This window comes from Pelobates fuscus, chromosome 13 (assembly GCF_036172605.1).
Source record: "Pelobates fuscus isolate aPelFus1 chromosome 13, aPelFus1.pri, whole genome shotgun sequence".
NCBI lineage: Eukaryota > Metazoa > Chordata > Amphibia > Anura > Pelobatidae > Pelobates > Pelobates fuscus.
Genome location: NC_086329.1, coordinates 28,818,363 through 28,830,838, shown reverse-complemented (window position 1 = coordinate 28,830,838; position 12,476 = coordinate 28,818,363). Strand labels below are relative to the sequence as shown.

Here is a 12,476-nt window from a genome sequence, read left to right as displayed (position 1 = left end):
AAAGCACGTTTCAATTGTTTTAAGGTTCTCTCTTGATAAATGCTAATGCGCAAAAGACCGCTGTAAGGCACAGCAGGAAGTAGAAAGTCACATTTTAGCTACAGCTTCCTATTCATTCCGGGTAATTTTCCTTTAAACCAAAGAACAATATTGCCATTTGCAAAGATTTGTCATTAAAGTTGGAGGGTGGGGCAGTGAGGTGACAGTGAACTCAGGACGGGTAGAATTAGAGGGTAAGTTCACAACATAAAATAATAAAACACAAACTGCCTTGCTACCAGCACTGGGGTATTGCGCAGGCAGGATAAGTTTCATATCACATCCGTAACTATCTGCTCTTACCACACACAGTGCATTTTTGGTCTTTGCCTTAGAATGCTGGTATATAAGCTAGATTTCTGATTTCGTACAGCATTGCTGAACGCTACTCACTCACTTCTCTCTGTATAATGCATACAACTTGTTTCTAGCTAGCTTATATTTCAGTGCTAAAATTACACAAATTAAGATAAATACTGTGGCTCTATTGGCAAATGCATTTAATTATTTTCCTACGTGGGCACCTGCACAGCCTTAATTTTGCTTTTAATACATGTTTATTTTATTCTGTTTTGTTGCTTGTGATAAACTTGATTTAAAATAAATAGATAAATGGTGTCGATATGTATACCTTTTGAATAGATATCTGTGTATCCAGCCATTATAGGTAGGATATAGATTAATCTCACCCATAATGCTGCTTGATTATCCTAATGACCTGCAGTTCCACTTGTTAAAAAAACAAGCAGAACTTGTGTAAGGTAGCAATATTAACAGAATTTAAGGGACACGTTAAGGATGGGCTGTGTTTGCTGTTTTGAAGAGTCTATCTTACAATATATAATTTTGTGAGTCCCTTTTAAACCCTGTGTGTTCACATATCTCCTTCTCTGACTGCCCCTCCACAGGCCCATGCAGATCTATCTCCATTTAACCTTCAATACCTGCCGCTGAAAAGGTCAGTAGAGGTTTTTTTTTTTCAACACTGTAAAGTGGAAATCCAAGGACAAGGAGCCATTAGATTATACAGCTTTTTGCTTTTTTTTCCTTCCTATTATTAACACAAGTGCTAGAGCCCTCTTAACACAATATCCCAGGCTGAATGGTTGGCAGTGTGTTTGTTCTAGACCGGCAGCTCTTCTCAATGGCTGATGATAATTAAGTACCAAATATACCATATTGTGTGGCTGCATAATCAAATCAAGAGAGGATAATATTCTTCTGTATTAAGCTATTAATGTAATTGGTCATGAAGCATAAAATATGTTATGTAATTAAATAGGCTAGAAATTATATGGCCTATATTAAGAATTATCCAAGCTGAGAAAATGTTTTCTCTATGGCCGTTATAGGGAACATTGCTTTCTGTTTCCTGACTGCATTTGTAAAAAAGACGGGAGAGCTAGGAAATTGGCGTCACGGAAGCCCCAAGAGATCGGCTATGAAATGCTGGTCTCTATTTACATATACAGAATGATTTAATCAAGGTAAGTCTTCCTATATTCGGCCTCATTAAACAAAGAAGTTTCAATGTTATATGCAATTCTGTCTGCTCTACTGCCTTCAGCCGAGGGGATGAATCTAGCAGGCGGCTTTTTTTTTTTTTTTAATATACGTCAAAACACTTGAAGCTTTAAAGTGTAATGGGTTTTCTTAATCCAAGTGCCGTTACTCAGCTTGACATAAAATGATCCCATTGGTTCATAGGGGGTTTCTCCTAAATGCCATTTTTATCTGCTACATTTATTTAAATTATACATACGTGTGTGTATATATATTTATTACACACACTTTGTTATTTCTGTTGTCAGTTATTCAGTACAGCAAAAAGCACTCAGAATAGTGTAGAATCAGGGGTGTTGGTGAGAGAATAGTGTAGAATCAGGGGTGTTGGTGAGAGAATAGTGTAGAATCAGGGGTGTTGGTGAGAGAATAGTGTAGAATCAGGGGTGTTGGTGAGAGAATAGTGTAGAATCAGGGGTGTTGGTGAGAGAATAGTGTAGAATCAGGGGTGTTGGTGAGAGAATAGTGTAGAATCAGGGGTGTTGGTGAGAGAATAGTGTAGAATCAGGGGTGTTGGTGAGAGAATAGTGTAGAATCAGGGGTGTTGGTGAGAGAATAGTGTAGAATCAGGGGTGTTGGTGAGAGAATAGTGTAGAATCAGGGGTGTTGGTGAGAGAATAGTGTAGAATCAGGGGTGTTAGTGAGAGGTGTATTTGTCCTGTAAGGAAGACACGCATAATCTATACATAAGGGCATCTGTCCAAAGTTCCCACATTCAAGTCACTTAAAAGGACAACCTCTGTAAATCCTCACAACTTCCTGTCTTAATCTGAACACATTTCATTTCACTGACGGAATCCAATGCTGTGAAATGTGTGTAACCTTCTGCACGAACATTGAGGTACACTGTGATGAAGACCAGCCACTGGCTTCATGTGCATACTAATAAACATGTTAAATGAATATGTATGCAGACAGAAACCTGGTCTCAAAACAGACAAGAAATAGTGAGAGGTGCACAGTTTAATGAACAATGTTGCAGCTTCCATTTAAATGGATGGATTATATTTTATTGTGTTTATTTTACTGATGTTTTTGTATTGCTAGCACAAGCTTAAAGTTACTAGTTTTAACGAAAAACCATCAGTGTGATCATTCCTTACCTGTAAATAATGAAATGTAACGTGAAATGGAAGAGTGTCTATGATTTAGACCTTTAACTAGCAAATTCTATTTCATGACTTTTGTGTTTCACAGCAGTAGTTAGCCAAAAGGTAAACCCTTAGCATATATGAAACTACAGTTCCCATGGTGCTTTGTCATCCTGAAGGTTAGATGATATGGAGCCACCCTGGTCTGCAGTTTTGGATGTTAGAATACAAGCTTAAACACAACTGTGCAGGGAATCTTGTCAGACACCTACAGAGTGTTATATTCTACAACAAAATGTAGACCCCCCCCCTCAGTAGTTGCCGAAGTGCAGCTCCCTTGATGCTTCACCAGCTGAAAGACAGCCAAAATGTCATGGGTGATGTAGTCCTGCAACAGCTGGGGATCTACTTCCTGGCCACCCTATGCAATAGATAAACAGGGCACTTAAAATAATTTTTAGGGTGAAAAAAAAACACTAAAGCACTATACACTTAGCAGGTATAAAATAATTCCATTAATTTTAGGACCTGTATTCTTACAGGTTCTGTACTATGAAATATAAAGGTGGATACGGTCATGTTATTAAAATCGGACACTTACTTCCTCTCATTTGTGATTGTTCTGCAAGATGATGGTTACATATAATGCCACTGTCCATCCATGCCCATATTCATCCCCATTCCACTCATAGGTCCTAGAAAGTAAATAAACAGACAATCCTGTAAGTAACAATATATCAACTAAATATAAACTGATCACCGTTACAAGGACTTAAGATATGTTCATTAAACCAGGCACTGACAAGGATATTTTCACCTACAATAATGCAATTGGAAAAAATAAATCTCCAAGCTGAGCTATTTAGGTTCCATTGTTGACTGTGATTGAACATGGAGGCTTCCATACTTTTCTAAAAGACAATCACTGGTGGAATCTCGTTTGGCAGCAGCAGCTTGTTCTTCAACACAAGTGAGTCATGTCTTTATTTCTTGGCTACCCTGCTTCAGGTCAAGCTGGAGGTTTTTTTCCCAATTGGTTCAAATTAAGTTGATATCTGGCCATTAACTGTGAGAAGTACATTTTTTCATAGGGTACTACTAGTGGATCGGGATTGTTCAGATGGTCTTTGGAAAACCTATGAAGGACTGTTTTGCTGTTTTTTCCGATTGCCACACAAGCAGGAATGCATCAGAGTTTCTCAGAAATTTGTTGTGGGTGATACAGACCAGTTAAGTGCTTATAATCACAATGAAGATCTGGTATCTTATTGACTTTAACAAGGAGTTAATGAGTCAAAAGTTTAAGAGACACTATAGTCACCCAAACAAATTTAGCTGAATTAAGCACTTTTGGTGTATAGATCATGTCCCTGCAGTCTCACTGCTCAATTCTCTGCCATTTCTAGCCACACCTCCCCTGGCTGTGACTCATAAAGCCTGCATGAAATAAAATGTTTTTAGTTTCAATCAAATGTTAACTTGCTTTACATTTTTTATCTCCTGCTCTGTAAATTGAAATGTAATTACTTACAGAAGTCTCCTGCAGGGTCTAGCAAGCTATTAGCAGTACAGGACATAGGAAATTCTAAATTAAACAGAATTTGCAATAAAGGAAGTGTAAACATCAGAGCTCTCTTTGCAGGGAGGGGTAAGAGCATAAACAAAGTGATTTAACTCTTAAATGGCAGAGAATTGAGCGGTGAGACTGCAGGGGCATTATCTATACACCAAAACTGCTTCATTAAGCTAAAGTTGTTTTGGTGACCATAGTGTTCCTTTAACCTACATCGTTATTCACTAAAGTGAGAATTCAAAAATAATTTCAAATTAAAGGCCAAACTGAAAGCACTGCAACATTATCCAGCTATTTTGATCTTAAATTTGAAATTCAGGTCACTTTCAATTCTCACAGTAAATAATGCTGATACTATTTGCAAAGACAGACAGAGCTATTCGCCAACATGTGAATTACTGGGAATTCAAAGTAGATTTTCAATTTTTGACTTAGATAGAGTAACAAAAAAATAAATAAAATTAAATTCTTCATGTCACTTGCAATTTAGCTATATAAAAAAAATCAGTTTCAATACGTAATAATTCACACTTTATATAATAACCTTGTAAATGTTGCATTTAAAGGTTCAATAAAGAAATGAAAAAATATTTTTTGTGACATTTGTCTTAGTCAAATCCTATGGACTGTCATCACTAGCACTGGCTCGGTCACTTCTCAGTATTTCATAAAGATTTAGTCTCTGTAAAATACTACTTTCAATGAAATGCCAATGCAATCCAAAGATACCATTAGAAAGTAGAGTCTTATGGCCAAGCCTGAGGTGGGCTTAGCTCTGCTGTTAAATATTGTCTGACACAGCAGCTGTCCCGATGCAAAGACCCCGAAAGTGACAGATCTGCTTTAACCTGTGGACTGCCTCCCAAAATGGAGTCCCCAAGCTATCATATTCAATATACAACTAAAGAGTGGGTCATTCACCGAGTAAATTTTACAAGTGAAAAATGTGTCACTAAACTAAAGCTATGTACGTTTAACTTGTGCCATTCTCAAAATCTTACAACCTACTGCCCCGGATAAAGTTTAGATCACATTCTAGGTCAAATTAATGCAAGAAACTATAGAGTTCTGGAGAATTGAAACCTGTCGCTTGCTACAGTACAATAACATCAAGTTAAAATAGAAAAATGTATATTTAAGTCACACCAGATTCAGAAAAAGCTGTCTACAATTGTTAAATGATCAGCATGCAAATCAGGGCATAAAACTAGATGACAATTATAAATATGTTGTCTATCATGGCAACACGCACCTCATGTACCCACGGGTACTGACTTAAGATATCTAAGATTAAGAAGTTGGGATTACCTGCAGGCCGGATCCCCATATGTTGCTGGCCATCCAACACAAAGCTCCCCATTGGCTGACCCTCGGGACTATATGCTGCTCCTTGGCTCACTGAAGGATCAAGAAGAAAACCTGATTGTGGTCAAACGTGGACACAGAGGAGGAAAAAAAAGAGAAGATATACCGGAAAATCAGCAAAAGTTCCAGTGTTACGACTGAAACAAACACTTTAAACCCCACCAAACACCACTTCAGGAGATTAACTAAGGAGTAATATATTGTAGACTCAGTAAGAGTCCTTGTATGTGGAACATAGCTTCTGGATTTGGTCACTTCACATCGAGTAGAAGGTTTGATGGTTTCTCCCAGACAAATTTCTGGTAAGCAGTACCACTGGAGTGTACAGAGTAATTAACTATAGGGACATTTATATCATATTGCATGTTAGAATGCTGTCCAACACAAAATATCCACAGTACCAGATTAAAAGGAGGTCAAACTACATTTGTAAATCACATCTATTATACATGACTCTTTGGTTGGTGTACATGGGTGTTTTTTTGGGTTTTGGTTTTTCTCTGATTCTTAAAAGGTTACAGACAAAGGCAGCAAGCACATACAACATACTAATAGATGGATGAATACATTAGTCTTTACTCAAAGGATATGGTGAGATGTGGAGGGGGTTGTTCATAGGCACTATTAAAAATACATATAAACTAGCCAGTATTTTTATTGGAAAATTTAGAGTCATGAACAATGTTAACGCATTAAGAAAGGCAAAAGCAGAAAAGCTTGAATTATATTCTTGCTTTTTGATAGGTCTTTAAATGGGATTAGTATTGTTTTTATGAAAAAAATGGATTCCCATAGAACTTTTCTCCCTCCCCATTACCCCACACACGTTCTTATCCAGGAATATAATGCAAGGCCAGCAGGCTGAACGTGAATAGGCAGAGAATGAATGTACACAATGGGCTACATATGGCCAACACCTCTTACTCTGCCAGGGACAATTACGTAGGATACAGAGAGGCAACAAGTAATTTAACCCTTCTGTAGGTGGAAGCACCTGCTCTGGTAAAAGAAGGGTTAAACTGCTTCTCACTGGTCCAGTACTTTGCGCCAATTAGCGGTTTATTGGGAGGAGGGGATGCAATTGTACTAAGAGCATGCTGGAAATCTCCAATTAGCACCAATTAGCTGCTCCCTATGGTGGGATGGTGAGATCGCCCCCACTGTCTCCCAGAATGTCTTGCTGAGGCATTTTATTTACTGCCCATTGAACCTTTCTGTTTCATAAACCTCTGATTTGTGGAAAGTTATATATAAGAACCTCCAGAAGTTTAACCCATTCATTCACTGGTATGAAAGGAAGACCGGAACCTCACCTGCTCGATTAGACTGGTCTATCATAGGCTGGACTATCCGTCTTCTGGCATTGATGAACCTGAAACACAAGAGTGGATTTGCTTGTCAATTGGAGCAACAGTCCCACATTGATGAGAACAAAACCATACTTTAATTGACTTTTTACTAACAATTCCCAAAAAATAAAAAGTTGCATCTAGGTCTTTCACATTACACAATCCGTATATGGTCGCATATAACACAAAAATATTCAATCTCAGGGGGAAACGTGAAGCTATTACCCTGCTCTATGTGCTCCTGATTGATTGTAAATTTATATTATTACAACATCCTTTCTGCTGTGAAAAGGTTAACATCAAGGACTTACAAATGTAGTCATCTCTCGTAAGTCCTCGTCCAACCTTTCGATTTTTTTTTCCTCTGTGGAAATGATATTGCCTCTAGGCTATAAGGACGCACTTGTATGTACTGGGAAACGCATGTCAAGTACATGTTTGTTTTGACACTATAGAGATGAGGTCATTTTGAGAAGCTGATACAATGAGTCTCTCAATGACATCACAGGGACTAAACCAGCCCTTTAGGGCAATGACCCCCCGGAGCTTCTAATAAGATAAAAGCCACTGTGCAGAGGTGAACCAAAACCCATGGAGTACATGTAGGCCCCACTGAAGATCAGATGTCACAGTGCTCCTTGCCATCCTACAAAATGTGACTGCCGTCTATTATTTATGTACTACTGCAAAGCTAAAATAATGTACTGGAAGAAAAGAAACAAAAATAACATTTTAAACAATTTGACATGAATACAGCTGAAACCCAAAAGTGTGTGTGTATATATATATATATATAATTTTTATTTTTAAACAAAAAAGTTCAACTTCATAGATCCAAATGAAGAGTTTTTTCCTCTATCAAGCAACCCATAAGTCCCTCTCCCCTCCTACTCGACCCTAAATGAGGTCCAGGCTTTTCTATTTTCACATGGCTTCCCTGGGTCAGCAGAAACATCCATTAAGCTGTCTCAAGTTTTATTGCCAGCCTTATAGAGGCTACAGAGCCAGCTCCAAGAGTGACACCCCCCCCCCTCCACTACCCAATACTAACCACCTCCCGCTGACCCAAACTTTAAAGCCAGAGGTCATGCGTAGGTCAGTGCCAAATGATGTTGACCTCTAATGCCACATGTTAAACTTTAAGCTGCATGTTTATATAAGGTTGGCACAACTTGCTGGCCCTAAAGAATTGAACAACGAGGAAAGCGTATAGCAACAACTGAATCGTGTTTGCAAAAGACTATTAAAACTGTTGCGGGACCAAGGAATTCCTGATACGGAATTATCTCGAAGCCAATTTTTAATTTATTGTTAATGTATTTAAACAACTTGAAAAATAGATATAATAAATACAAACTATTAGGGCTATGAGATTCTATCGCTTGGCATGCTGGGTGTCAGTCTTAAAGCTGCCCCGTTTCACGAATTAACCCAGTTCTTGTCATAGGTCCAACATTAATTATGTATATTTACATACAACAGAGTAATAACAATTCAGAATAACTTCTATTTGCCCAAATAGTTTCAACGATGGCTAACTAAGTTCAGTGCAGCTGAGCATCACACAAAATGTTGTACACTATGGCTAGAGTACACCTCTATTTACACCTCCGTATGTTTACTTTCATTGGCATAAAACAACTATCGGAGCTGTCCAAATTAAAAATGCTGATCTCACCCAAAAAATCTACAAGTACAACACGAATATGTAAATTAATTGTGGCTCTAAACTTGCATTAATACTTTGGGCAGAGTTGAGTTATATAACGCTCTGAAAAGAGCACAAGCAGAATTATATCCCATACATTAATCCTTAAAAACATGCTATACTGTATAAACAGATTTTTTTTAGTCATCTAAAATGATTTGCTTCTTGTATGGTATAGAATTATGAGGGGCTGGATTTCTGTATAGGACATTTATGGAAATATAATTTTTAATAGTCATGAGGGAAGCAATTCATTTGATATAAAAATGCAAAGTAGTTAGGGCCTAAAAGTGTGCAATGTGAATTTTGATGAAGGATATCCAGTGGAATCTAATAAGGTGCTTTTAGGGATAACGCCCACGCAGTCAGTAGTTTTGTATGTGAAATATTTCTTCATTTTTCATTAAAGTGAAGAAACGCAGCATTGGGAACATTAGCACTGCAAACAGCAACCAGGGCTGAACTGAAAACTCTGGGGTTTGAAAAAGCCAAACAAAAGGGTCTATCAAGAATGCAGGCGAGAATGACAGATTTATCAGCTGTTAGGCAGTGAAGGGTTAAAGGCGCCCAGGGACTGGCATGCACCATTTCTGTTTACCGTGAGGAGTGTCAGTTCAGCATGGTGTGTATTCTTTATAAGGACATGTGTTTAACATTAGGCACAGGGGGACTTTTCCTCCACCCCCTCCCTAAAAGCAGGTAGTAATGGTCCCCTATTTGACAAGGACATGCAGAGCCATAAGTCACTGGGCCGTTAAGGCTGGATTTAATTTAGATGGTAATCCCAGAATGAGTGCCTGCAATTTTTCATGTTACCTTAACTGGTAATTGTTGCCATTAATCCTCCGTGTTTCGAGTTAAACAAATAAAAGGTACCAGCATAAAGCAGACCCCCTTAGACCCAGGCCGCACACCTCCTATGGGTTACAAACCTGGCTTCTCCTGCAAGACACACACTATCTGTATCTCACAACTCCCATCTTCATGATCCAACTCACGTTCTTAAAGAAAATTCAGCTGTATAATAAGTATTGGTTATTACACACTGTCTGTCAAGGGATGTAGCCAGCCTTTTTACTACATTATTTAAACTTTTCTCTAAAATACATAATAGTTTGAGACATGCATAACTTGCCGTTACATTTTCATGAAATTATTATTTATTAAGGGAAGAATAATATCTTGGTGATGTTAATTTTCCCCAGGACCGTTAATTCTTTGGCCTGATAAAAACATTAGTAACTTTGTATTTCCAACTATACAAGAATTCCGCCTGAAGTGACCATTGCTTAGGAACGACAAAAAGACTGTACCATCAAAAATGTGGATATGCTGCAATTTTCCCTTTATCCCCCAACAAAGACCCTCTGAGGCCTGCAAACCATTAGCAATCCCCACCCCCAACACACCTCCAATCTCAGGACTCCAGGCTTTCTTCAAACAAGTCATTAAAAGGAGGGTTGAAGGTTCAAACAAAGGTCATTTCTTTGGATACTACACAGAAATGTTTAGTAAACTGGGATCCTTTACTGTTTGTGCAAAGCGCCACGTACCCTCTCCGTTACAATAGACTACAAGCTGGGCCCAGCATGATGTGCCTTACAAGAAAGCTGCACTTTCAAACTACCATGGCTGATTCTGGATGATGGCATTTGCTGTCCAAACTACCTGAAGAGATCAAACTATTCAATCCTTCCATAGATGAGGCTATGGCTCATTCCATGAGTGCTGGGGCCATATTGCATACACAGGAGTTTGATTTCACAAGAGACTTGAAAGTTTTGACTTAAAAATTTGCAATTCCTTTGTCAATTGTCCTCATTTCTTTTTTTTAAGTAATAAACACCAAGTAGACAAGCTATTTATTTGTTAGTTGTTTTGTTTTAACACAGCAAAGCAGGAGGGTGTATTTCCTATTCATAATTTTTGGGTATGCTATATTTAAAATACCCGAGATGTGTTTTCGTAGATAGAGTAATTCTGTATGTTCACGGTTTTAGAAGATACGGTAAATGGGTAATGAAAAGAAATAATGTTTATTTGAGCCCTCTGTGAGGCCAAGACACAAACATGCACAACAGGAAGTAAGTTATCAGCTTCCAAATGCAATGTTAACAAAGGTTATCTAAAGGCAACTGACATGCTGAGTGCAGAGGAGATGCACCTGGGCCATGGCATCTCAACAGACTTCACAGTTTGGTATCTGTTCGTGTATTGAAGGGTACAATTGCCCAGATGGTTCCTTGCCAGCACTGGCTGCAGGTTTTGCATAAGAGCTGTGCCCGCTGAGAAGGAGAGATATCAAGTGTGGGCCCCACCAACACACCGCACTTTGCATATTAACTGGATTTGCATACAACTGTCCCTTTCCCAGTGTAACCCTTTCCTTGCACACAGCGTAACAAGTTATTTGGCTAATATCTAGTTTACAAATTAGGCCTTCTGGAACCTTATCTTGGCACATGGTACCTTGCCCAAATGATCATGGTCTGAGTACTGGTCTCTGGTATATATGAAATGCTTTCAACAACCGAGACATATTCTTAACCTGTAGTTATTTTTGTGTTTTCTGTGTTTTTATTCCTTTTGGGTTTTATTTTTCCTTTCATCACTTGAACTTATGTCCAATGACACAGAATGTTATAATATCCACATATAAAGAATTAAAAAAATAAAATAAAAAAAATAATAGGCTTTCTGGAGTAATATACCAACAAGGTATTTTAACCACTTTTTAGAAAAACAAAAAAATAAAACCTATAATACTAACTAAATAACCCAGGTATTTTATATTGCCAACAAACATTACTGCAGCATTTACTCTGGTTTAATTTTTGCTGTTTTTTTTCTCATCACCAGTAACGTACACATGCTAGTGCGCACCAAATTCTCCCAAAACAAAAAAATCGAAACAAAATTTCTGCATCCTGCTTACGAGCGAGAGGGATATCAAACATCAGATATCTGTATGAGTGAATGGAGAGGCAGCCCTTTTAAACGGACACAGAGAAACAAAGAAAAGGCCCCCGGAAATAGAGCAATTACAGAGTGCAAGCTTTGAAGAGATGAAGGTGAGTGCTCGGGTCCACAGCCTTTCTAGCCCTGATTAGCTCTGAGGAAGATATTTTCTAGGTCTCTGGGAGAAATCTCTCGGCCAGATGTTACCTGTCCATCAAGCAGCTGAAGTGGACAAGTAGGCTGGAAGGGAGCATGTCTGTGCTTTGATCTGGGATAGAGGAACGGCTGATTTATAGTGTGGAACTCTGTTCATCCGTTCTGTTTTACTTTCTGTCCTAAGGCAGAACCACATATTCAAGAGAGAAGGGAAGAGAGAGCGCGGTTGGGAAAAATGCACCGTTCTTTACAACATCAACAAGCTCTGACAACTGAAACAGGGTTTTTCTTGGCCTTAACAAAGCTTGCAGGCATATCCTTTGATGCTCCTGTTTTCCCCCTTGTGCTGGCTCTCTCTCTCGTTCTGTTCAACATACTACTTGCTATTTAATTCAGCTCTGGTAAATGGAATGCACTGTGGCCAGGATGCCTGGGGCATAAACACACCTGTGTGTGCAAGATGGCAGTGCATGTGTGACTATGCCCGCTACAGTCAGGTTACTGCCATCTTTACCCAACAAGCTTGTTTTAACCATCATGTTTCCTCGTGGTCCTGATTGGACAGTTTCGTCTTATGGACAATGAACTTATTGGTCTTACCCAATCAAACCATGGCCAGCCAGTTTTTGGTTGGTAAAACTCTGTAATGTTATATTAACCTATTCACCCCTATG

General features: G+C 38.5%; 1 protein-coding gene across 8 annotated transcripts in view; it reads right to left on the bottom strand.

Moving 5' to 3' along the window:
* MEIS2 (Meis homeobox 2) overlaps positions 1-12,476 on the bottom strand; it is a 124,200-nt gene that overhangs the window by 3,286 nt on the left and 108,438 nt on the right. For 5 of the 8 annotated variants that reach the window (XM_063439975.1, XM_063439979.1, XM_063439978.1 and 2 more), the window contains 3 exons: positions 6,945-7,003; positions 5,575-5,685; positions 3,295-3,388 (listed from right to left, as the gene is read on the bottom strand). In XM_063439975.1, coding sequence (XP_063296045.1) covers positions 3,330-3,388; positions 5,575-5,685; positions 6,945-7,003 — 229 coding nt within the window. In that variant the 3' untranslated portion in view covers positions 3,295-3,329. The remainder of the gene's footprint in view (positions 1-3,294; positions 3,389-5,574; positions 5,686-6,944; positions 7,004-12,476) is intronic. The other 3 variants (XM_063439980.1, XM_063439974.1, XM_063439977.1) reach the window with 1 other exon arrangement.